At 37.2% G+C, this 24,126-nt stretch overlaps 1 protein-coding gene across 5 annotated transcripts in view; it reads left to right on the top strand.

Moving 5' to 3' along the window:
• VPS50 (VPS50 subunit of EARP/GARPII complex) overlaps nt 1-24,126 on the top strand; it is a 100,165-nt gene that overhangs the window by 20,836 nt on the left and 55,203 nt on the right. For 4 of the 5 annotated variants that reach the window (XM_082320356.1, XM_082320355.1, XM_082320354.1 and 1 more), the window contains 5 exons: nt 3,766-3,808; nt 8,008-8,106; nt 10,438-10,578; nt 15,764-15,899; nt 23,970-24,067. In XM_082320356.1, the coding sequence (XP_082176482.1) occupies nt 3,766-3,808; nt 8,008-8,106; nt 10,438-10,578; nt 15,764-15,899; nt 23,970-24,067 (517 nt within the window). Of the gene's footprint in view, nt 1-3,765; nt 3,809-8,007; nt 8,107-10,437; nt 10,579-15,763; nt 15,900-19,636; nt 21,625-23,969; nt 24,068-24,126 lie in introns of those variants that run through there. The other variant, XR_014229057.1, reaches the window with a different exon arrangement.

The raw sequence follows: 24,126 nt of genomic DNA, 5'->3' as shown, positions 1-24,126 counted from the left end.
TAAATGGTATAAAACAGTGATCATAAATTCTCATTCTCTAAAGCAGCTTTGATTGAAATTTAATTTTCTGCTTAGAAAAGTAAAATTGAGGCATAAGCATATAAATAAAAGCATAAGCGTTCTCAGTAGTTTCACTCCTCCCTGTACCACTACTAACCAGTCTTCACAATCATCACACTATATAATCTATGTTTGGAGTACATCATTGTTTTGTAACTGTTGTAGTATGTTGGTAGGTAAAGTTTCGACTAAGACTGAATTATAACTGTGCTACAACATGCAGCCTAGAGATACCTGAGCTAATTTTTTTAATAAGCAAGTTTATATTCTGGAATTAATTTACCTACAGCAAGATGGCTTGTGGAGGATAACTTACCCTGATTCTTGTCAATGAAATTAGCAAGTCCAGAACCAGAACTAATTCGAATATCTGCAGTTCCTAGCTTAGAAAGACTTGATGTTTCTATTGCTTTTCAGAAAGGAAAAAAAAAAAAAAGAATTGGGTAAACGTTAAGTTCAAAGTCATAATAGATAGGGCAATAAAGGAGTAAAATGAAGTGAATTTTGATGTTTCATCCACTAAAATGATCACTAGATTAATTAGATTTTCTTTTTGTGTTAAAGTTAGAATTTTAAACTTGTGGGTAAAATTCTGACATTGATTGATCTCCTGTCAGAATGCTCTCTGACCTAGAAGGGCCAAAATCTATGAAAACACATGCTTTGCCTCCCTCTGTCCTCTAAATGTGTGGTTTGTTGCAACTGCAGAGTAGTTACCTGTAATCCTCTATGTCAGTTTAGGATCTGCTTTTGAGGTGTAGTTGTTGCAGGATCTGAAGATGCACCAAAAAAGTATATAAAGTTAGAAAGTGTAGCTGGAAATAAGCTCCTCTTTGTTCTGAAGTCAGATTTTAAAGCTGCTTTTTGCTTTCTTTTTAGTTCCGTAAAAGTTGTGTGTGTATATAAATTCACTGTACAGCCAACATTTGCCTACATATATTAAAATTTTGAATCCCTTCCTTATATAGTAGTGAATGAAAACTATTCTTATTTATTTGAATGAGGAAAAGTGACTGATTTCCCTCAGTCCTTGACAATTTAGTTGTTGAGAAGCAAGATGACTCCTGAACAACTTTTGCTCTGCTTGACTCTACCTTCTGTAGAGAGATGGGTCTTGCAGTCTCATCGATACTGTTCAGTAAGCTCTCCTTACTATTTGTTGCTCTTTCAGATGCTCTGTGGCTCGAAACATTAATCTGATTTATTCTGCGTATCTCCTGCATTTTTTTTCTTTTGGAGAAATTAGCAACATTTATTCAGCTTGAAAAGGCAGCTTGAATTCTTAGAATCTTACCATGCTCATCTGGAAAACCTTGCTCTTTCGAGATTTAGGTTAAATTACACAGTTTCTTTGACTTAAATTCTGTTTTGTGTGAAAATATGAAAGTTTCTGTTTAATGTTGATTCACTTCAAGCTTTTATTGCAGCTTCAAAGTTTATCTCCACTACACTATGCCCAGTGTAGCAAAATTTGGAACTTAAACTAACAGTTCATGTTTTTGCCATTTGGAATATTTAACTGCAAAAGTCATACTGTTTTAAATCTGATAGCATACTGACAGGATACGTGACAAATAGCTGTGTGGATTTACTTTGTTGTTGCACTCAAAAGGATATCCTTGCATCCAAGAAGACCATTTCTTGAAAGAAAGGATGATGACAGAAAAAATCATCACTGCTGCTTTATCTGAGAGAGTTTTTTGAGCTTGTTTTTGTTTGCATTGTGAGAGCAGGACATTTTAGCTGTAAATCCCAGCCCCAGTGCATACATTTCAGTCTCTGCGCACTGTTTTACTTGAAGAAGTCTGAGAGAATATGTATTGTATGGAATAATGTCTTACTAGTAGGGGATTGGGCTAAATGGATGAATGGGTTTTTTGCATTTCTGTTTAGGGCTGCAGCAAAAACCAGCTAGTCAAGAAAACAGACACGTGCTAGCATTTATAACGTGCTTATATCAGGCGTCACCTTTGTATCTTACCATGAAGTTTTTACGGTATCCCTTTGGTTGTCTGCTGTCCATATGACAAGAATCAGCGCCTTCCTTTGTGTGATCATTCTTCACATTTTTCTTGCTAGGTGGTGGTAGGAGTTGGGTGTAGCTCTTAAACAGCAGGGGATTTAAACCTTTCTGTGAAGTGTATAATTTTTTTTATTTTGGTGTATACATAATCTGAAGAGGCAAGCACTTCGGCTTCCCTGCTAAGACTTCTTTGGTTTTAAGAGGGGTTGCTTATTCTCCTTTGAAATAATAGGCTGGATGTCTATTATTTTTGTTTTCCATTGTCTTCTTCCTAGGGAATGCTTGCATTATGTGATTCATTTTTGTTTAAAAACATAAATTAAAGTCTTTTGCCTTCTGCTTGTTGATAAGTTCTGAAGTGAGTAGACTCCCTTGAAAAACCTGTAGGAAAATGTAGTGTCATAATAGGATGACTCTTGTCTGTTGCATTTGGGTCAAAATGTTACTTCTGTTACGTTGCAGTAATGTGCCTTCTAAAAATGCACTAATTTAGATTTGTATGGATGGGGATGCAAAAAAAAAAAAGACTTCTAACACATTTTTTTATGAATGAAATGAATGCCTTGAATTGAATTCTCAATTATGGTAAATGAGCTTTCATAATAATCATGTAGTCATTATGTCCAAGCACTACCTTTGTAATTCTGGCCTAGAAAATACATACAGATTTAGCTGGACACTTGTAACCTTTCTTTGGAGGGTTGTATCCAGGTTATCTAACAGAACGAAAAAGGAAGGGGTGATGGGCGTGTCATTTAAGTGGAGCGAACTAGGTAAGGAAGCTAGAATCTATCTTTTGATAGTTAATGTAGGCCCCTTAAGAGAAGATTCAGAGTACAGAAGTAAGTTGTCTAAAATCAGGTATGGTGATTATTCCATGAAAACTCTGTGCTTTCCGTGCTCGAAGCATGCTACTGCATATGACCATTTCTTGGTTGCTTCGACCCTTCCAAACAAAAACATAGTAGTTGTATTTTGTGTCTTATTTTTCTGTCTGGTCTTCTGAAATTTTTAAAGTTGATTGTTGGAAAGGAGCAGTTGTGCTTTTCTTTGTCCTAAATAGTTTCTCTTATGGTTAACTATTTTTGTTAATCTTTCCATACCAAATATAGCTCAGAGAAGTGAAATGGTGGTCTTAAAAAGATTTTCTGAGAGTTGTGTAAGCTTAAGTTCTTTTTTTTCCTATAATGTTTCTGTAAGGGTTTCCTGAGCAACAAATAAAAGTTACTGTACCATAGTTTGCAAAGCCTTGACAGCCCTGACCTTTGTGGATATGTTCTACTGTAGACCACAGTGCCAAATCAAAACATGTAGAGCATGAGTTTCTTGGGGGTTAGGAGTGTCTTTGAATGCTTGGCTAAATCCTAGCAGGATGGGGTCTTATCTGGGCCCTCCTTAACACTGTTGCATTATAAACCTAGGATACTGTGCTGCTGCAACAGATATTTTAATTTGAAGTGTTAGGACTACTGCAAATGCTTGCAGTAAGTGCCTTTCAGTCATAATAGTAGTGTGGTGATGCTAGTCTGACACAGTAACAGCAGGTTAATGATTTATGATAAATTACTATATTGTGGCTCAGTAGCAGGCAAATATGGTTTTTTTGGAAACAAGAAACTTGGTATGAAATGTTAATATGGTCAGTAGTTTTATTTTAAACTTTTTTTTGCTTTCACTGATAGTGAGTTGAATTCAAAACTGCAAGACACCTTGGAACAAATAGAGGTAAGAATTAATATATTGATGTTTAGTATATGTTAGTACTTAACCTCTAGGTATTTTCTAATACGTTATTAGCAATTACAGAACATGCACATTTCCTTCAAATACTGTCTTTGGAATGCTATAGTCATTGCTATTCATGTAGACTTTTCTGCTGCAGTCAACCTAAATGCTCTACAATGTGTTATCAAACTTATGAGCCCAGCTCACTAATTGTGCCCACTTTAAGTGGTAAAGCAGTCAAATAAAATAGGCACATAACATTGGAAGTACTGAAGCAAAGGTATGCTCTCCGTATGATGATGTATGGTGGTTTTCAGTCCATGAACTGCTGTGAATTCTTTAGACTACTCCTGAATAGTTGTGGAAAGTAAATTAGCAGCATGCCAATAGGTTCGGATAAGCTACACAAGCGATGACACTTTCACTTGAAATTTTAAAGGTCAGCAAACTGGAAACCGCTGGATAGGGCCAGTGATAAGCCGTAGGAAGTAAGAATGGCTGGGAAAGATGTGACTAGACAGATCAATTTAAGTTGGTAGATAGTATCGCAAAAGCAAATGAACATAAAATGATAAATGTCTTGCTGGAAATTGGTGACAAAAGAAAAGATAATGAACAATAGGAATTCTTTTAACTCCATGTGGTGGGTTGACCCTGGCTGAACACCAGGTGGTCACCAAAGTCGCTCTATCGCTCCCCCATCCTCAACTGGACAGGGGAGACAAAAATATAAGGAAGAGCTCGTGGGTTGAGATAAGGGCAGGGAGATCACTCACCAATTACCGTCACGGACAAAACAGACTTAACTTGGGGAAATTAGTTTAATTTATTACCAGTCAGATCAGAGGAGGATAATGAGAAATCAATCCAAATCTTAAAAACACTTTTCCCCCACCCCTCCCTTCTTCCCAGGCTCAACTTCACTCCCAATTTTCTCTACCTCCTCCCCACCAGCAGCACAGGGGGACGGGGAATGGAGGTTGCGGTCAGTTCATCACACGTTGTCTCTGCCACTCCTTCCTCCTCAGGGGAGGACTCCTCACCCTCTTCCCCTGCTCCAGCGTGGGGTCCCTCCCACAGGAGTCAGTCCTCCATGAACTTCTCCAACGTGAGTCCTTTCCATGGGCTGCAGTTCTTCACGAACTGCTCCAGCGTGGGTCCCTTCCATGGGGTGCAGATCTTCAGGAAGAGACTGCTCCAGTGTGGGTCCCCCGTGGGGTTACAGGTCCTGCCAGCAAACCTGCTCCAGCATGGGCTCCTCTGTCCACGGTTCCACAGGTTCTGCCAGGAGTCTGCTCCAGCACGGCCTTCCCACGGGGTCACAGCCTCCTTCGGGCATCCACCTGCTCTGGTGTGGGGTCCTCCATAGGCTGCAGGTGGCTATCTGCTCCATCGTTAACCTCCATGGGCTGCAGGGGGACAGCCTGCCTCACCATGGTCTTCACCATGGGCTGCAGGAGAACCTCTGTTCCATTGCCTGGAGCGCCTCGTCCCCTCCTTCTTCTGTGGCCTTGGTGTCTGCAAAGTTGTTCCTCTCACATGTTCGCACTCCTACCTCTGGCTGCAATTGCTGTTGCATATGTTTTTTTCTCCCTCTTCTTAAATATGTTATCCCAGAGGCGCTCCCACCGTTGCTGATGGGCTCAGCCTTGGCCAGCGGCGGGTCTGTCTTGGAGCCGGCTGGCATCGGCTCTGTTGGACAGAGGGGAAGCTTCTAGCAGCTTTTCACAGAAGCCACCCCTGTAGGCCCCTCGCTACCAACACCTTGCCACGCAAACCCAATGCGCTCCATTGCTAGGTAATTTTGAGCTGGAACTTGGCAAGCTTTTTCTAAGAAGTCTAGTAATGTACATCTGTATAATGGACATGTAGTGCACGTAATGCATACACGTGTAATGCATAGCAGGAAACTAAATTAGCTATCGCAGCAGCTCTCTATGCTTCTGGTTATGTGCCCTTCAGAAAGTCAGATTAGTGCATGTACTATCGTACCTCATTATGTAATTCCCTGTACAATTAGAACTTTGTTAAACTTCCTTCATTTATGCCTTTGTACTTTTGTTTTCTTGCAAAGCTTTTTTTGTTTTTTTACTCTTTCACTGATATATGCTCTATTCAGAGCATGTCTGGTTCGAAAGACCTAATGAAATGGCTGTTTTCATCTCACTCTCACGTAGGACAGTCATTAAACTCATCTCTCTCTCTTTTTTTTTTTTTTTTTTAAGATCACTCAGCTTGCGTTCCTATTGCTTTCATTTACTTGCCATTTATTCCTTGTGAGCAAACATTGATGTTGCTTAAAAGGAGGCTTGCATCTTTACTTCCTTCCAGTAACACTTTTGCAGAGCAAATTCTGCTTGTACTAAAATCTGGTAAAATGTGCCATGTTGGTTGGTGAAAGCAATTTACAGCTAGCCAAATAATCATATTCAAGATTTTTATTTATTACTTGTGAATTTATAGAAATATCTTATTTTCCTCCTGTGAAAGTATCTTATTTTCTACTGGGATTATGTCTATGCATATGGGGAGAAATGTAAGTTATCCTGGGGTTCATAGAGTGTTCCTGTGAAATACATTCTCTAATTAATATAGAATAATATTTTACTAATTAATATTTTAATAATGAGTTCTCTCAATAGTTGAGTGCCTCTCCTTATGTCCATTCCCGCCCCCCCCCCCTGTAATTTAGGTTTTAACATTGACCTTACTTTTATACTATATTACAAATAAAATGCAAGGTGGCATATAGTGGAAGGAACCATTGAAAACTGTAGCTGAAAAGATTAATGTGCTCTGTGTTTAAGAGCTCTGTTCATGGGCAGTTTGATGTGCCTGTTTCTCTCTTTGTAGAGCTGTTCTGCATGAAATAAGAGAAGGAAAAATATTTTTTTTTAAATTGGTATATGGCTGAAATTCAAATTGCTGAGTAACCTTTTAAAGAAGTTCTGAATCTTTAAGTTACTTGTCCTTTTACCATTTTGCTTAGGAAAAAAATGCAGGTTTTGATTGTACTCTAGTCTCCTTTTTTATGTTTAAAGAAAATATTGATCTGCTTAAAAAACCCAGCAAAATAAAACACATCCCCCCTCCCCTGACAGCAACAAAAACCTTTCACCAGATCTCTAGGTTTAAGATCCATAAATATTTTGTGGCTAATGAACTAATTAATGAAAATTTTCCAGTGGAGTAAGTAAAAGTACATAGGGACTAAACAACCATCTCCTGTGGTTTCTGTTTGCAAGAGCAAGACTACATTGCAAGATCCTGAAATAATAAGAATTGAAATGGCTTTAGTGACTAGCAAGGAGAGAAAATATCTGCTAGCTGTATATGTTGTTATATGTTATTGATTCCTGTTTTCTTTTCTTGCATTGTTGATTAAAAATAACTAGAGTTAGGCTGTGTATCTCTGAACATATGGCAGCATCTAAGTGAGAATTATGTTATTAAGCTACATGGGCAAATTCTTGGAAGCTTTATTAGTCAGTCATTAAGTATATGATCCTGTTTTAGTTTTTTTTCACTCAGTGCACATAATAGATGAACTTCATTTATCGCAGAGCTTTTCAGTATGCTCAGACACAGCTCTGATGGCAGAACTAGTAATTGTGTACGTCTGCTTTCTTTTTTTTCTCCTATGGTACTGATCATTGTGCTGGTATAGTGCTCCATAAATGACTTATTTCACAATGAACTTGTAAGTGAGATAATGTTAATTCCATTTAATAGATGGCAGTCAGAGGGTTAAGAAGTCTATAATTGAGTTGCTTGAGCTGAATCACCTGTGGAGCATTTTCATTTTTTTTTCCCCAGATACAGGTTTTTCTTAGGAGTGGGAGTAGACCAAGTTAGAAATCCCAGCTCTGCCGTGCTGGGGTGCTAGACCTTCTCGAAGTAAATATCACTTTGAATTTGACTTCAGTGAAGTAGCGTACTTTTCACTGTGCTTGTTCTTGGAAATGGTGGAACTGTTTGGCTGACAGAAATTTCAGACTGAAGTACTACTGTAGGCTGCAAGAAGTAACATTTGAGCACCTCAGAGTAGTCCAGTAATATACAGTCTTGGCTATTTTACAAGCATAATTATCAGATTGTTTAAATAAACATCTTTTCCTCACTTGCTATTGTTTAAGTAATTTATTACTTGGCCTGTTTTTACTTAGTGTTTAATACATTTTTTTCCTTCATTTATATAGGAACAATTGGATGTAGCACTCTCCAAAATATGCAAGAACTTTGATATCAGTCATTATACAAAGGTTCAACAGGCTTACAGGCTGCTTGGAAAAACACAGGTTAGTACTCATCTTCTGAGTAAGTCACAAAGAACAGTGGTGTAACAGTGTGAAGCTTTGAGTGCTGTGATGGAAATTTATTTTCTTAATTGTGGTTTAACCCCAGCTGGCAACTAAGCACCACCCAGCTGCTCACTCCCTTCCCCTGGTGGGATGGGGGTGAGAATTGGAAAGGTAAAAGTGAGAAAACTCACGGGTTGAGATAAAGACAGTTTAATAGGTAAAGCAAAAGCCATGCACACAAGCAAAGCAAAACAAGGAATTCATTCCCTACTTCCCATCGGCAGGCAGGTGTTCAGCCATCTCCAGGACAGCAGGGCTCCATCACGTGTAACGGTTACTTGGGAAGACAAACACCATCACTCCAAACATCCCCCCCTTCCTTCTTCTTCCCCCAGCTTTATATGCTGAGCATGACGTCATACAGTATGGGATATCCCTTTGGTCAGTTGGGGTCAGCTGTTCCAGCTGCGTTCCCTTCCGACTTCTTGTGCACCCCCAGCCTCCTCGCTGGTGGGGTGGGGTGAGAAGCAGAAAAGGCCTTGACTCTGTGTAAGCACTGCTTGGCAGTAATTAAAACATCCCTGTGTTATCAACACTGTTTCCAGCACAAATCCAAAACATAGCCCAATACTAGCTTCTGTGAAGAAAATTAATTCTGTCCCAGCCAAAACCAGCACACTAATGCTGATGAACCTTGCTGAGTATACAAAGGCTTTTATAATGCTCAGATAACAATACTTGCTAAAGGTAAACTGTCTATTATTGTAACATGTAGCTTTTTGGACATGGTATAACTGTAACAGTTCTGTATTTCAGCTCTGTTTATAATGGTATTTGCATTATTAATTGTATTTGGGGCCAGTGATTGGTCAGTGATGGAAGACTGCAACTTAAAATCACAGAGAAGCCTGATTAGACTTTTCCTTTGTTAGTGCATTGTATGCAATTTCTTTGTTTACTGAACAAAAGTAGATATAATGCATTCACTGCTCCAGAGTCTAATGCATGATATGTTGAGAAAGGCAGATTTTTTTGTTCGAGAGGAATGAAGTTTCTGAACAAAACAAGTGTTACTTGTTACTGCACAGTTTTGCCTGCTCTGTTCTCATGATAGAATGACTTGGTTTTGACATTCTTTTTATTGCTATTAAAGTATGTATTTTGAACTTGTCCTGAAAAGAATTTAATTGCATCATTATTGAAATATCTCCTATTTGACCCCTCCTCATTAAACAAAATGACAAGAACCTTCAGTGTCTTCAGTACTTTTCATGTTTTCATTTGTCATTCTGTTTTCTTTGACTAATTCAAGTTAGGACTAGCTGTAGAAGATGGGTTATTTGCAATAGGAGCGAAGCAGAACTGCTTGTTCATTTCTTATGGGAGTAATTGAGTTCTCAGCTCTTGTCAGTAGCTGAGAATGTCAAATAGCAAATAGTGAAACTGACTGTTTTCAAATCTGCAGGATCTGAGAACTTCATTCTGGCTCATCAAATAATTTTTTAATCAATTCTTACATACCATATATACCGATTATTAGCATATCTTGAAACAGTGAGAAAATTCAGTGTCTGAAATGGGCTAATGTTATCTACAGTTTATTAACAAAGGACCAGAGAAACAGCCTGACCCAAAACTCAAGCATGATTATGGCAAAACTTGTATGCTATATAGTCATCAGTGTTTAGTACATGTACTGGTATTTTTTTCTGAAAAAAGTAAGTTTTGTTAAAAAAAGTTACTTTATTTTTATTGCAAAGAGGGTTTTTGTAAGAGATTTATTGATGTGATGTGCATGCCTTTCTGTAACACTTAATCCTACTTTATATTCTTCAAGGAAGAACTCAGTTTGTCAAGTAGATGGATTGAAGACTTTGTAATTGTGGTTTTAATTTTATTAATTGCAAAGGAAATATTTTTATTTTAGTTGGAAGTGTTTCCAGTGGGAAAAATAGCACTGATCTGAACTCATTTCTTTTTGACACATTTATCAATGATTGGGAGGGTAAATGAATGAATGAGTAAATTCTGTAATTAAATATATTCTATACATGTGAAATTAATATTTGCTAGTGATAATGTCAAAAAACTGGTGAGTTATAGAGGGAAGATAGCAGGGGAAACTGATTTTACTGGTAATACCTGAACTCTTCTGTGTTACCGTATTGTAATATTGCCAAGACCTATGTTAGGTATTTTTGAAACAAAGATTGGAGGCCATGCTTACAATCTCCTGTGTTCAGTACTGAAAAAGACTACACTAAAAGACTATGGCATATGACAAATTGAATTTTAATACTTGATTTTGTGTTATTCCTTTTCTTTCAGACAGCAATGGACCAGTTACATATGCACTTCACTCAAGCCATTCACAACACTGTGTTTCAAGTAGTCCTTGGATATGTGGAGCTGTGTGCAGGAAACACAGATACCAAGTTTCAGAAGTTACAGTACAAAGACCTCTGTACAGTATGTAGTTCTTGCATATATGTTTATTTTTTAATCTGAATTTTTCCACTGATGAAAGTGTACCTTATGTAAGTAGGGAGTCGGTTATTAAAATAACCCTGCAGCTACTATAGTTTCTTAATGCAACTTATAGGCTAATTGAGAGATTGGTTATTCACAACTTAATGCTGGTTTTAGTTGCACTAAATCTTAGCACTTTGGAGTTAGTGTACACACCATCTAAATGTAAAGAAGTAAATCATAGGATACAAACAGGAGATCGAGATTTCAAAATTCCCATGTCTTCAGTGTAATATGCTAGTTACTGGAATCACTATTAGCTTTGAACTTTATTTCAGTGCATTTCGGCAGTATTCACAATTTCTGTAATATTGCATTTCAGTAAGGATTCTTGTAAAGGTGTTAACTTAATGGAGTCTTCCCTTTACTCCTAACTTTCTATCAGATTCATTGCACTTTTGGTATCAAGATAAGGGACAGCTGTAATATTGAGATACAAAAGCCTGATGTTAGGCAGGTCATAGACTGGACATAACTGTATTTCCCTCTAGTATAGATTTTAGATGCAGTTTCTTGCGTGTTGTCGTGGTTCAAGCCTGCTCGGCAACCAAGCACCACCCAACCACTCTCTCACCCTCCCCCCTGCCCAGTGGGATGGGGGAAAGAATCGGAAGAGCAAAAGTTAGAAAACACGTGGGTTGAGATAAGACCAGTTTAATAATTGAAATACTACTACTACTACTGATAATATTGTAATGAAAAGGAAAACAACAGAGAGAGAGAGAAAAACAAAACAAGGAAAAACAAGTGATGCGACCGCTCACCACCCGCTGACCGATGCCCAGCCCATCCCCGAGCAGCGATCACTGCCCCCCAGCCAACTTCCCCCACTTTATATGCTGAGCATGACGTCACACGGTATGGAATCGCCCTTTGGCCAGTTGGGGTCAGCTGTCCTGGCTGTGCCCCTTCCCAGCTTCTTGTGCACCGGGCAGAGCATGGGAAGCTGAAAAAGTCCTTGACCAGTGTAAGCACTACTTAGCAACAACCAAAACATCAGTGTGCTGTCAACATTATTCTCTTACTAAATCCAAAACACAGCACTATGCCAGCTACTAGGAAGAAAATTAACTCTATCCCAGCTGAAACCAGGACATGTTTTTTTTTATATTCTTGGTATATTTTGTTTATTTTTTTTAAATGTTATTAGACTGAATTACTCTCTTGAGTAGTATTTTTAGTTCACTCTTTAATTCTTCCACTTGTGATCTTACTGTTACACCCTGAGAAGTTTTTTTAAACTTCGGTGGTGGGGAGAGAGAGTGTGTGATATTTTAGGTGGTTGTAATATTGATTTAAAACTTGAAATTTTGTCTCTATCTTGGAAGTTCTTAATTTGTTTCAGTCACAGACTAAGCCCTCATCATACTTCTTCAACTCAAGGACCCACCCCATCAGTTGCGATTTATTAAATCAAAGTACAGTCACAAGGAGATTAAAGTTCATATTCTGATCCACTTTCTGCTCTTTCACTTCTCAGATCTCCTGGGATTGTGTAGCTTCAACTAGTAAGCAACACATCTACACTGAAAACCATTTGGTTGTGAAGAGGTGCCCCTTTGACTTAAAAGTCTTACATAATCTAAGACCCTTCATATGAGTGAAAGTGGATTATGAAAAATTAATTTTTTAGGAGTAAGTGACATAAGTATTAATGAACAGAATGAGTAAGGTTCCAGATAGGTTGTATTTGCACTTCACTGAGATGAACTCTAGTTGAAGAAAGCCAGCAAACCCTGATCTCTGTTCTCCAGACTGCAACCCTTTCATGCTTCTGCTTTAAGTCTTCAGAGAGGGTTTTCATTTTCATTTCTTAGTTTCTAATGCACTTTTCTTCTGAGTTTTTTTGCTTTATACTTCTATATGCCCTTTAGCATTATTTCTCATTCTTTGCTAATATTTATGATACTAAGCCCATTTATTTACATTTACAAACAGTGCTACTGAGCTCCTCCTTGCATCTTCTACAATACAGATTGTGTGCTGCTGTTAATCCTTATTCTCTACAGTGCAGAAGGATCTTTCAGATCACTGGAAATATTGTATTTTGTAACACAGAAAGAGTGGCTTTAACTGTGTGGTTAGAAAATTATTACCTCATTATTTCTATTTGGTTTTACTTCTGCAGCACCCTCATGAGATAATGCTTTAGTTATGTGAGCCTGCAATAGCTGGAATCTGTCAGTCTGTATAAAGGAAGGTACCTAAACTTTAGGACTATAATGTGCTATGAATTCTGCAGTAATTTCCTTGAAATTTATTGATTTTTTAAAAAAATTTTTCATTACTCTCTTTGTAACAATTAGGTATTTAGGGACAGGCTGCAGATGGGAAATTTTGGTCTCTGTTACAAACCGTGCTGTTCAGCATTGGTTGTTACCTGTTGCAGTGCATTTGTGAAAATCAGAGCGCTGAATAAGCTGGGCTATCATAGCAATTCCATTTCTAACTTCTCATGGAAAAAATACCGACAGATTTTCATCTCGTGTGTTCAGTTGTCAGGGAATAAATTGTTTAAGACTAAAATATGAGCCTTCTTTCTCAATCTCTGGTTCCAGTGAGAACCCTCTTCAACCTGTCTACACTGTTAAGCCAGGATGCTCATAACGTATAAGTGGTTATGGAGTGCTTACTGTAATTAAACAATGGAAGTCATACAAAATTGAAGTCTTCCTTTTTGAGCAGTTCTCCTGTTGTGTGTTTCTAAAAATCTTTCTAAATGAACTCATTTAGCTCATTTCCATTTTACATGGGTAGTGAGGGACTATGGTGGGGGTTTTGTCTTTGTTTTAATTTTTTTTGTTTGTTTGTTTCTTTTCTGGAAGTCAGATAATGGATTTTATAATAATGTGGGTTTTTTAAAAGAATAATGTTTTCAATAATTCTTAGCCATTTACATAAGTTATGTGCCTGTGCACTCTGCATCACTATTTCCTTGTTAAGCATTTCTTTTCCTAGCGATATGCCATGCTCTAACTCTTTCTCCTTTTGAATACTACTGGAGCAGGGGACAGTAAGGCTGCTTCATCTTGAAGTTTTGATTTTCTTTATTCTAGTATAAGTTCAAAAAAATTCAGTTGTTTATTTCCTTAGTCTAGATGGAATTATCTTGGTATTTAGAAAGTGATCCTTTCTTCCTGGCCACCTGGAAGCCAATATGTCTTCAAGTATAGTGATCTGCACAACCAAAGTTCAGATTTTACAGCTACTAAAAGCCCTGAAATAGAGTAAAAGTAACATTTTTCTGATGAGTTGGCCAAGAAAATTGCTGGAACAGCTGTTGAAATGGCAGGGCAACTTACTGTTTAAATGATAAACTTACTACCCTATTTTGTTCCATCATGAGCAAAGGTCTTTAGTATCTGAGATTAAAGTGTCTCAATAATGCAGGCAGTAATGTATATCAACTCTCCAATTAAAGGGTGTTTTAGGAAAAAGGTATTCTCACTTGTTACTTTTTTTTATGCACCAAGAACTTGACTTTTTTTGTTGGTGTGTCCAGAATGCCTAATTTATATCCTTTGGGCAGCTCTGGTTTGATAGGGAACAGAACCAAATAATAATTCATTTAAAAAGTAGCCAAGCAAATGGAAAAGACATAATGATTAATATGAGGCCTCCAGATACTTTTGCTAGTGACATCTATTAATGTTAATGAACAGGTTTTGTGAGTCCTTAATCATAAGCAGAGTGTAGGAGTATATGGCTTGGATGGTATGTCCTATTGCCAGGAACATTATTTAAGCTTAGAAAGCAAGAGAACATGATTAAATAGAAAGTAAAGACATGTAGTTTTTAATTTTTTTTTTTACCTGAAATAGGAGGGGCGTAAGTGATGCATCTGAATTTGTGAAGGAATCTGTCCAGTCTAATGTTTAGTATCCAACAAACATAATATTCAAGCTTATCAAGGTTTTGTTGCAATTCATTGCTCAGGAAGGATGCTCAGTGTTTAGAAAGCCACGGTTACATCAGTGGATGAGGATGCAATTCAGAGGGAATTGATTGCTTTGATTAAGGGTTTGCTCTCTGTAGAATCCATGGTTGATTATTCTGGTGGCTATGTCGCCATCACTGTTGCAGAAGCTGTTAGTATTTTTTAAGACTTCTATTGTAACTGTAATGCCAAAGCTTTTATATCATCTTGGATATACATTTTTGGGTTAGCACGCAGCACCTGCATGGTAAAAGCTCACTAGCCTTGCGGAAGTCGACTGTGGACACTGAAGTAACAGTGGGGAAGTATGAACTGTTTTCTACGACAGTGTTAGTTTGAAGTGCTAATTTCCAGACTTCTCTGAGGACCTTTAAATAATAATGTAATGTAAACCGCATTTGTGCAGCTGGACTCTGCCCTTGTTTATAAGTTGTGAGACTGTGCTTCTTCACAGCAAGTGAGACAAGGATAACTTACCATTGCCACTCAAACAAGCAATATATTTTACACTCTTTTCTTTACCTAGCAAGACCCCTTCTCAAATTCATCCCTTTACCTGACAGTCTCATCTTAGATATCTGTACTGCGTATCTATCTCTCTGATAAAGTTGATACTCTTCACCTAATGAAGATCTGAAATCACAATGGCTCTTTGGAGCAGAGTGGATTGGGGAGGTAGGACAGCTGCCATCTAAGTTTGTTTGTTTATTTTTAAACTACTTCTTTATACAGCATTCAATCTAATGGGATATCAGCCAGGATGGCTTCTATGTACTACTGAAGTACAAGTATCTATATCATTGAACTGACACAGTGTCTGCACGTCACAGGGTTGGCTGCATCCCTCTTTGATGGTGAGATGGTGCTGACCATTAGACTGTGTGCCTTTACTTTTGTACACATGTATACATGTATATACTTGCTGTTCCATAAATGTAAGAGGTGGTTAATAAATGGACCAATTGAAATAAAAAGGCACTAACAAATAAACCTGGCAGTTTTAGACAGCGTTTCATTAGCTGACTAAAATCAGGCATTCGTCAGCTCTCAAATACTTTTGCAGAGGAAACTGATATACGTCAAGCACCTCAGCTGTATGAATATGGAGGGTTGTGTATGGTTTGTTTTGCCTCTGCAAAAAATGAACACAATTGTTAAGTTTCACAGTATTATTTTATTTTTCTGTAGCATATTACATCAGACAGCTACATCCCATGCCTTGCTGATCTCTGCAAAGCCCTCTGGGAAGTCATGCTGAGTTACTACCGAACGATGCAGTGGCATGAGAATCATGACCAAGATGAGGCAGCAGCTGTGTCTTCTGGTAAGAAACTGTTCTGGAAACAAAACTTTTGATATTTGGAAGTAACTTTTCTTATGTTCAAGTTGTTAATTTGTGTGTTGGTACATTTGTGTTCTTACCTTCAGCATTATTGCTTATGGTATGCAGTAAGGACTTAAATACTCACTGGATTTTTGTAGTCTTCAGTGTAAGGTTCATTTTTTAATGAATATGTGCCATTATTACAGATATAAACAGTTTTATTTTAAACAGTGCTTATTGTTGAGTTGGAAGTCAACTGTGGTAGATGACTAAAAAAATCTAAGGATTTTTCCCTTTAATATAGGACCAATGTGAAATTTTAGATTTTTTGATTGTTGTTGAATGTTGAAATTTTCACTGCATATTAAGTTTAGTAGATTGGGGTACTGGATCGTCTACTAGGAAAGGTGACCAAAGCAACAGGGAATGATTATGTTGTAAATCTGTCATGATTTTCAGGAAATCCAGTTTCCTGATTGTTGTATGTTACCTATACTAGTGAATCCATCATAAGATATGGTCACAATTTCCTCGATACCCTTACAGGAAAAGGCAAATGTTTCAGCTAAAGTATAATTTTGGCTTTCTTTTCTTGTTGTTCCAATTCGTGATTTTTAGGACAGAAGTACAAAACCTTCATCTATTGTCTGTCTGAGTCTTCCTAAGTACGTTTTGCTGGACGTATTCTAAATTAATATAAAATGTCTGAAGGCAGACTTTGTTTCCCCAATAACCCAAGATGCTTTGTTTGGCAGAGGGCAGAGTGTGAAATTTACAATATTAAGATCAATGCAAAACTCCTATTTATTTGTATCAGATAGGATTACTCTTTTCTTTCTGAAAAGGAGGCTCCTGTCAAAGGACAAGGACTGTAGGATTGCTGCTAAAGTTATTCTTCCTTGCCTGATTTGCATAAGACTTGTATCCTTTACGTTAGATGATAAGAAGAAAGGGGGAAAAAATTGGAAGTAGAAGTAAAGAACAGATCTTGGAACGCGGTGCTTCCTACAGTGTATTTGAAACCCATCATTTCTTTCAAAAGTCAGATTTATTACAGATTTTAAATGTTAAAAAAGAATGAAATTTATGCTAATTAACATTGTCTTCCTACTTTAAATTTGAAAAATTAATGAAAATATTTTCTTCAGAGTGTCCTTCCCATATTGTGTAGAATCTTAAAAACATTTAGAAAAAAAAATAATTGTGGATTTGTTGAGACTGTTATTTCAGATTAAAGTTTTTATATCAGAATTAAAATTCAGAGTTGAAATATTTAATTTTGAGATGTACCATGTGAAGAAGGATTCTGAAGTTTTGAATTAATTGCCCATTCTCAATAATATTTACTTTTAAATTTAAAATAACTTCAGATAATTACATTTCCTTCTCACGTTTTCATTTTGTTGTGATCTTTGCATGTGTAAAATAAAGCAGGTTATCATAAAGAGTTTATTGCATGGAAACATTATCACAATAGACTACTTCTCAGCTCCAGATGTAATTTTAAAAGTAGTTCCCCTTAGTGTGATTACTTGTGATATCCTGAAGAAAGAAAAACATTTGCACTGCAAAACCTTTTAAAGAAACCATTGAGCCTAATAAAGTGGTATATTCAGTCACATGAGTAAATGCATTGCTTTTTAAATGCGTGCCAGAGCGTTTTGGTATGTTTACTACTAATCCACTAAATCTTCTGTCACTCATTTTTTAAGTTTCTGGAGATGTTGTGGCTTAACTGAAATGGACAGCTAGAATATATTTGAGCTACTGAATCACTTTTTCAAACACCTCAGCAATGATAAAGCACACAAAAGAGAATTTCACAAGTATAATTTAATTTCAGAGGGACTATAAATACCTACCAAACATCTGTTTTTTCTAGAAGTCATTGCTCATGCTGTAGTAATTATTAAACCTGTACATGGAAGTCTCATTCCATATTTATCGATTTAATAGCTGTGATGTGTGCTATAGCCAAAGAATAAAATTCCTGTAGAAAGGGCAGGTATGTCAGAAGGAACCATGGAGGCTGTTCAGGAGATTATGCTAAAATTTTTCCCTCAGTTAAATCCCATAGACTGCTCCTTCTGTTGCTCCAGCCTTAACTGGTGTGTGTGTATCTGACTTTTATCATTTTGAGAACTCAAAGCTGTCCCCCAGTATTTTTCTCTTGTTGTGCAAGTTAATGTCAGCTGTCTTACAAAGTACCTTAAACGGGTCAAGGGCTTCTTGATTTTAGGGCACAAACCCGGCTGTAGAAGTGAGAAGCTGGACTTAGAAGACAAGAATTATATAGCTCTTTCTATTTTAATAGTGAAGCTTATCCAAAAGAAGTCCTGCATGGATTACGGAAAAGAGGTTGCACTTCATCTAGGTCGTGTGTCACATATTTGTGATTATTAATGCCTGTTACAGATGTTAAAATGTACTTTGCATAACTTGTAAATAATTGCCCTTCTGCATTTCTGAGGAAAGAGAAGTCTCTGCTTTATATCTTTAAATATTCTGCTTATTTGTGTTCCAAAAATTAGTCTAGTTTGAGACTGAAGAACAAAATGGAATAGAAAATACTTTTACAACAGGATTTTTTTTGCTTGGAACGTTTATAGGAGAGAGTCTTTTTTTATTTTTTTTTGCTAGACTTGAGTTTAGAATTTGCAGTTGTTCTTTCAGTTATAGTGTGGGCTGGTCTTTGGGGATTACTTTTTTTGAGATCAATTAAAAAAACTCTTTCTTGGAATAAACTAAATGGAAACAGATCATTACCTCTAGATACAAATGCAATCCTAAAAATTTTTAACGCATGAGACATATTTTAGTACCTTTCATGAAATAGGAAATACTAATGAGATTTAGTTTGCTGAAGTGTTATAACAGAGTAGCAGTAAATCATAGCGAAATGTATGGTATTGATAGTTCTATGAATCATCAATTAATATCAATCACTTAACTAATTGCTCTAATATACCATTGGAAAGATAGAATTAAGTGTTCATACATAGGACTTGTTTAATCATACTGAAGATAAAATTAGTGAACTAAAAGTATGAACTCCATAGCATGAAATGGGTTCTATGTCATATTTAATGACCTGCTGCTTATTCTGTGATTTTGTTGTTCATATAGTAAACAGCAAATTGCTGTAATATGGGTTTTCATCCCTGAAAATAAATTGCTTACTGGAAAATTTTCTGTTGCACTGTCAGTCATGGTCAAAGCATTGTTTGTGTTTGTAGTATAGAATGGAAGATAAAATGAGTTTTAAAGGGACCTGTGCAGGTCGTTTTGTCTTCCTTGCTCAAAGCAAAGTGAACTTCAAAGTCTCATTGGTTTGTGCGAGGCCCTGTCTGGTTCAGCTGGATTTTCACATGTCATAAAATTTACTGTGATGTTAATGTAATTCACATATATTCCCGAGACACTAATTTAACAGAATAACTGAAACTGAGCAGTAAAATGATCACTATAGCATTTAAACTCCTGATTTCACAAGTGTAATCCCAATTATAAAAGTTGGTAACAACTCTAATAGCTTAATAGATTCAATGAAATGCAAGAAGAAAATGTTGCAAGAAGTAAATAGAATATCAACCATTTTAATTTTCAAAACATTCCATTTATAATACTGTGTAAATTCTGTGCAAGATCTGCTTGGTATTCAAAGAATGAAGCTAGAGGACAGTGATTTGATTGATTTCTTTTTTTTTCTTTTTTTTTTTTCTTTCCCCTCTGCTTAGTGAGGATTGAACAAAAACCTTTTGTTATGACTGAAGGCTGCCTTTATGAATTTTGGAGAAATGCTGAGAAACCTGAAAAATTACTGTATTTAAATTAAGCTTTTAGTAGAAGAACTCCTGGATGCTTCTGATTCTCATTTTTATGTGAAATTATGAATATTTATGTATTCTGCTACCTGTTCCAAATCCTTCAAAGCAAGAAGTGTAAATGCTTTGTCCAATCCTTGATTTTCAAGGAAATTATCCTAAATTTGTACGTTTGCATGTGTGAAATTAGCTGCAGTACAGTTCATTAGAAGACTGGATACAAGACCTCTTAGCATGACTGGCCATAAACCAGGAGCACCGGGAGATTGCCAGAGAGAATATTGCATGGATTTTTATTGAACAATAGCATCCGTATGACTCTGTCCAACCATTCCTTCATAAATGACAGTTTGTGAGGACCAGGACTATGGTCTTAATCTTGAGAACAGGTCAAAGATACTGACTCGTTTAGCCTTGGCTTCGCTCTGCAGAAGTATAGAAGAGAGGAGGTTGCAGAAACTTCTAAAGAGCGTGCTGTGACTAAGATAGCTGGTTTTGTTTACTCATATAGTCAGAGAAAGGATAAATCTGTTTAGTGTTTCTCTAGTTGGATTATTCTTTCTGTTTATGTTTTGTTTAATCTTCCATGATAAATCACTTTTCAAAATGCGTTTGTCAGAATTATTGCTTTCATGAGAAGAGGAGCGTATTTAGGTACAGTTACTAAATTATAATTTACGTGTACAGTAGCTATTTGTTTTATGATTTTTCTTTCATAAGGAAAATTTTCTTTGAGTGCCCTGCAACAGTAGATGTAATGTGGAATTATGTTTGAGTCTTGTTTTCACATCAAGCAGGCTTTTATCTTCTCATTTTGAGTAATTAGGGTAAATTCTCAGTCTGCCTGCAAAAGCAGTCTCAAAGACTTTAAATAGGAAAGAGTTGAACACAGCTTTGCAGCCTTGGAAGAAATGAAAATCTATCCTTAATATAAGTCCAAATTCCAGAATATATTTTGTTATGATTCGAATTGTGAGGAGGAGTTATTCAATTGAAAGTACCAGAGCTTTTACATTCTGCCTGCCTGTACTATTGTACTGGTTCTGTATTCTTGCGGTCTGGCCTCATGTGCAGACTAATTTTAACTTAACTGGCTTGAAGGTTCTTCTGGGTAGTGTTCATATGTTCACTATCATAATCCCTAGCTTTCAGATGAAATTCCCTCAGTGTTTGATAAACATCATAGTTTAATAATGTGTCCAGACATACCAAATAGCTCCACTTGAAAGAAATTAAGCAAGGCCAGTATCCTTCTCAGTAACCATATTCCCCACAGTTGCTTAATTTAAATGGAGCTACAGATGTTGAAGGCTTCATATTTTTGTTCTTCCTATTATGCTTATATATTATATGAGCATTCATATAATAGGTAATATATTATATATATTTAGAATGAATTTTATTTTTTTTATTTACAAGGGAAATGCAAATAGTTCTTATTCTAAGAATCATAGAATCGTTAAGGTTGGAAAAGACCCTTAAGATCATCGAGTCCAACCGTTAACCTATCACTGCCAAGTCAAGAAACGTACTTTGAAAAAGTTCAAACCAGAAAACAGGTGGTTGATGGGGAGAAGGAAGATGCGTATCATGCTCTTCTACTTACAGAGTCTGGCCTAGGACTGGGAGTATGAGACACTGGTAAGGGCTAATTAGGATTAGTGGTTGTTACAGAAGGAAATTCTGCTCACTTAACAGTGAGCACCAGATGATCTGAAGAAAATACGGTCAGAACATGATCAGACTCTGCTGTGGTCTTTTGTATTTTAGTTTAATTGAATTGTCAGTATCTGACACCAGTCATCACCATTCTTGTTCAGTGGATGACTTTCTTTCCTGCTCTTAAATATGCAGTAGCCCAGACGATGCTGCAGAGGTCCGTTCTACCCACATCTGAAAAGGTTGGTTGAAGTCTTGTATCCGGCCTCCCATTCTTTACTGGGCTCATTAGTAAGGTGCTCGCAGTATGTACGCGATATTCACCTAGACTGCATGGTCTGGATTCAGGGCAAGGCTTGACATGGAAAGAGCACTTTTGTTGTTGACAAAAAATTTCTTAGTGCTGGCAAATGGAGGGCAGATGTAGGTTCTTTATGGTTCTGGACTCTTCTTCAGTAGACAGCAAAATTAGACATGAAAAATTGCTGCTCTCTTTGAGGAAAGTGAAATTAAGCCAGGAGGCTTTCTGGAAAAAAACTATGAAGCCTAGTAATGAAGAACTGCACAGGTCAGTCAGGAGTAGCTCTCACTGTGGTCCTGGTAGCATGTTACTATCTAAGGAACACTGTTGTGACAGGGATTCGGTATGCAGGTGGCGTTCTTGTCTTTGCTAGTTTTGAACGACTGCGTAAAATCCTGTCCCTGCGTTAATGAGATCAGCTCATGAATGAAAAGCTGCTGGAGCTGCACCTGAGCTGTCTGGCAACATCGCGCAGTTTAACAGCTGAATGTGCTTCACAGCCTTAGTGCTGTCTCCCTGGGTGGAAGCTGCGTGTAATCCCACTGAGGTAGTTCAGTCCGTGGCCTTGGATCACTTCCAAAATTCTTGCTGAGGCTAGAAATAATCCCCCCCTCTTACATGTTCCACAAGTTAGGGCTGGCCAAGGCACTACTTCCAGTTGTTGAGGAGCTGTTAAATGTTCTACTCTTTCCTTTACCTTCCTGTTTGCATTATAGCAGTGATGCATCTACCTGGTCATGAAGTCCAGTTAAAAAAAGAGTCCATCTTTCAGGAATGCAATCTAAGTCAATGACATTAGGTGTGCCCTAGTCTGTTAGACATGTCCTGTTGCTCTCCAGGTAGGCCCAAATTATAGATAGGGATTGTCTTTCCCATGATATCATAAGAAACTTTCTTCCCTGCCACCCCAGTTCTCTCTCTGTGTTCCCGTAGGATCTGGGCTTTGTGCTGCCTGTTCCTGTGAAGCTTAGGTGGCAGGGATGAGACTGCCTGATGCACGTGCAAAATGATAGCTTGGGGCTGGGTGGAGGTTTTTGAGAGGAAATGCTGAAATCAGGGAAAGAAGTTGGGAGTCTGTGTGTGGAGGCAGAGAGATGAGACCAGATAGGCCAGGAACAAGGGACTGAATAGTCTTCTCAAGTACTGAAAACTAGTTGGATGTTGCAGAAAAGATGGAAAGACAGGTCTGAGCTTCGTGGCAATGCTGGGGTACTACAGGAAATCTTAAGTCTTCTGTGTTTGTAACCTCTTGAATGATGGGGTAGAAGGAGGGCTGTACGCTTTGTAATATCCCAGTGTAATATTTTATGTGAATTTTTATCTTTCATGTCAAATCACTAAATAGTTTGGGCTTTAAAGGACATGCATAGTTTTTCTCCTTGTCAGGAACAGCAGAGTTTTCTTATCATGGGGAAAGTTTGTATGTATAGTCTGGCTGAGACAGAGCTTTCCTGTGGTTAGTCATAGGCTGTGAAGCAAACTGCATGATACTGTGCCATCACAGACTGCAAGCGTAACCACAACTGTATGCTCACAAACTACATATAAAATATTACCTTCTCTTTTTTTAAAATGGAAATAAAATATATTTTCTCCATGGGGAGAGAGAGGACCACATACAGGAGAAGTTTACCATGCATTACAGTGCTTTTTTTGGAAAGTGATCCAGTGCTGTGGGATTGAAGGTTTTAGAAGTAAATAAAATAATTTGGAAGAATGAAAGACACCTGATTATATGATTGACATTATCTCATGCATAAACATAGATTGGGGGTGGGGGTGGGAGAAAAGAGCATGCTATATTGTTTGCATAGTTCATGGAAAAAGTTTCAGTATTTTTCCTCAGAGTTGCAGACAGAATTTACTGGGGCAGAAAGTTAAAAATCTTGCTTCTGAAATTTTTAACTTCATGATTCTTGTCTACAAAGATAGAATATCTTAGAGAATCTTGTTATAGAGAATAAGCAGTATTCACTTCAGTATTTAACTTCATCTTTTGTATTTGAAATATCAGTATCTGTTACTCTCATCTCTTTTTTTTTATTTTTATTGAATGGGGCATCTTGCTTACATAAAATCAATCAGAAGTTCTCTGGGTCTGCATTAGCATATAATATTTATATGTGCTTTATTCATTTCCTTTCAAAAGTTTAGAGCAATGGAGCTCTTCTGGAGTTTGCATAATGGGTAATATGATAATGACTAAGGCAGAAGTTTCGTTATGGGTAGAAAACTAGAATACATTTCAAGGCTTTTGGAAATATCTGCAACACTTTTCACCTTCAGTTTCAGATGGCAGCAATGTGATTGGAACTGAAGAGAACAGTTTTGACCGCAGCTATGTAAAAAAGAAATTGGAACATGGGCTTTCACGAATATGGCAGGTATGTTTTCTGATTTTTTTTTTTTCCCCTAAATATTTATCTCCCCCCACCCCAGTATT

Source organism: Platalea leucorodia (genome assembly GCF_965183815.1).
Source record: "Platalea leucorodia genome assembly, chromosome: 1".
Taxonomy (NCBI): Eukaryota; Metazoa; Chordata; class Aves; order Pelecaniformes; family Threskiornithidae; genus Platalea; species Platalea leucorodia.
The sequence above is the reverse complement of the archived record's forward strand: the minus strand, read 5'-3'. Positions and strand labels throughout refer to the sequence as shown.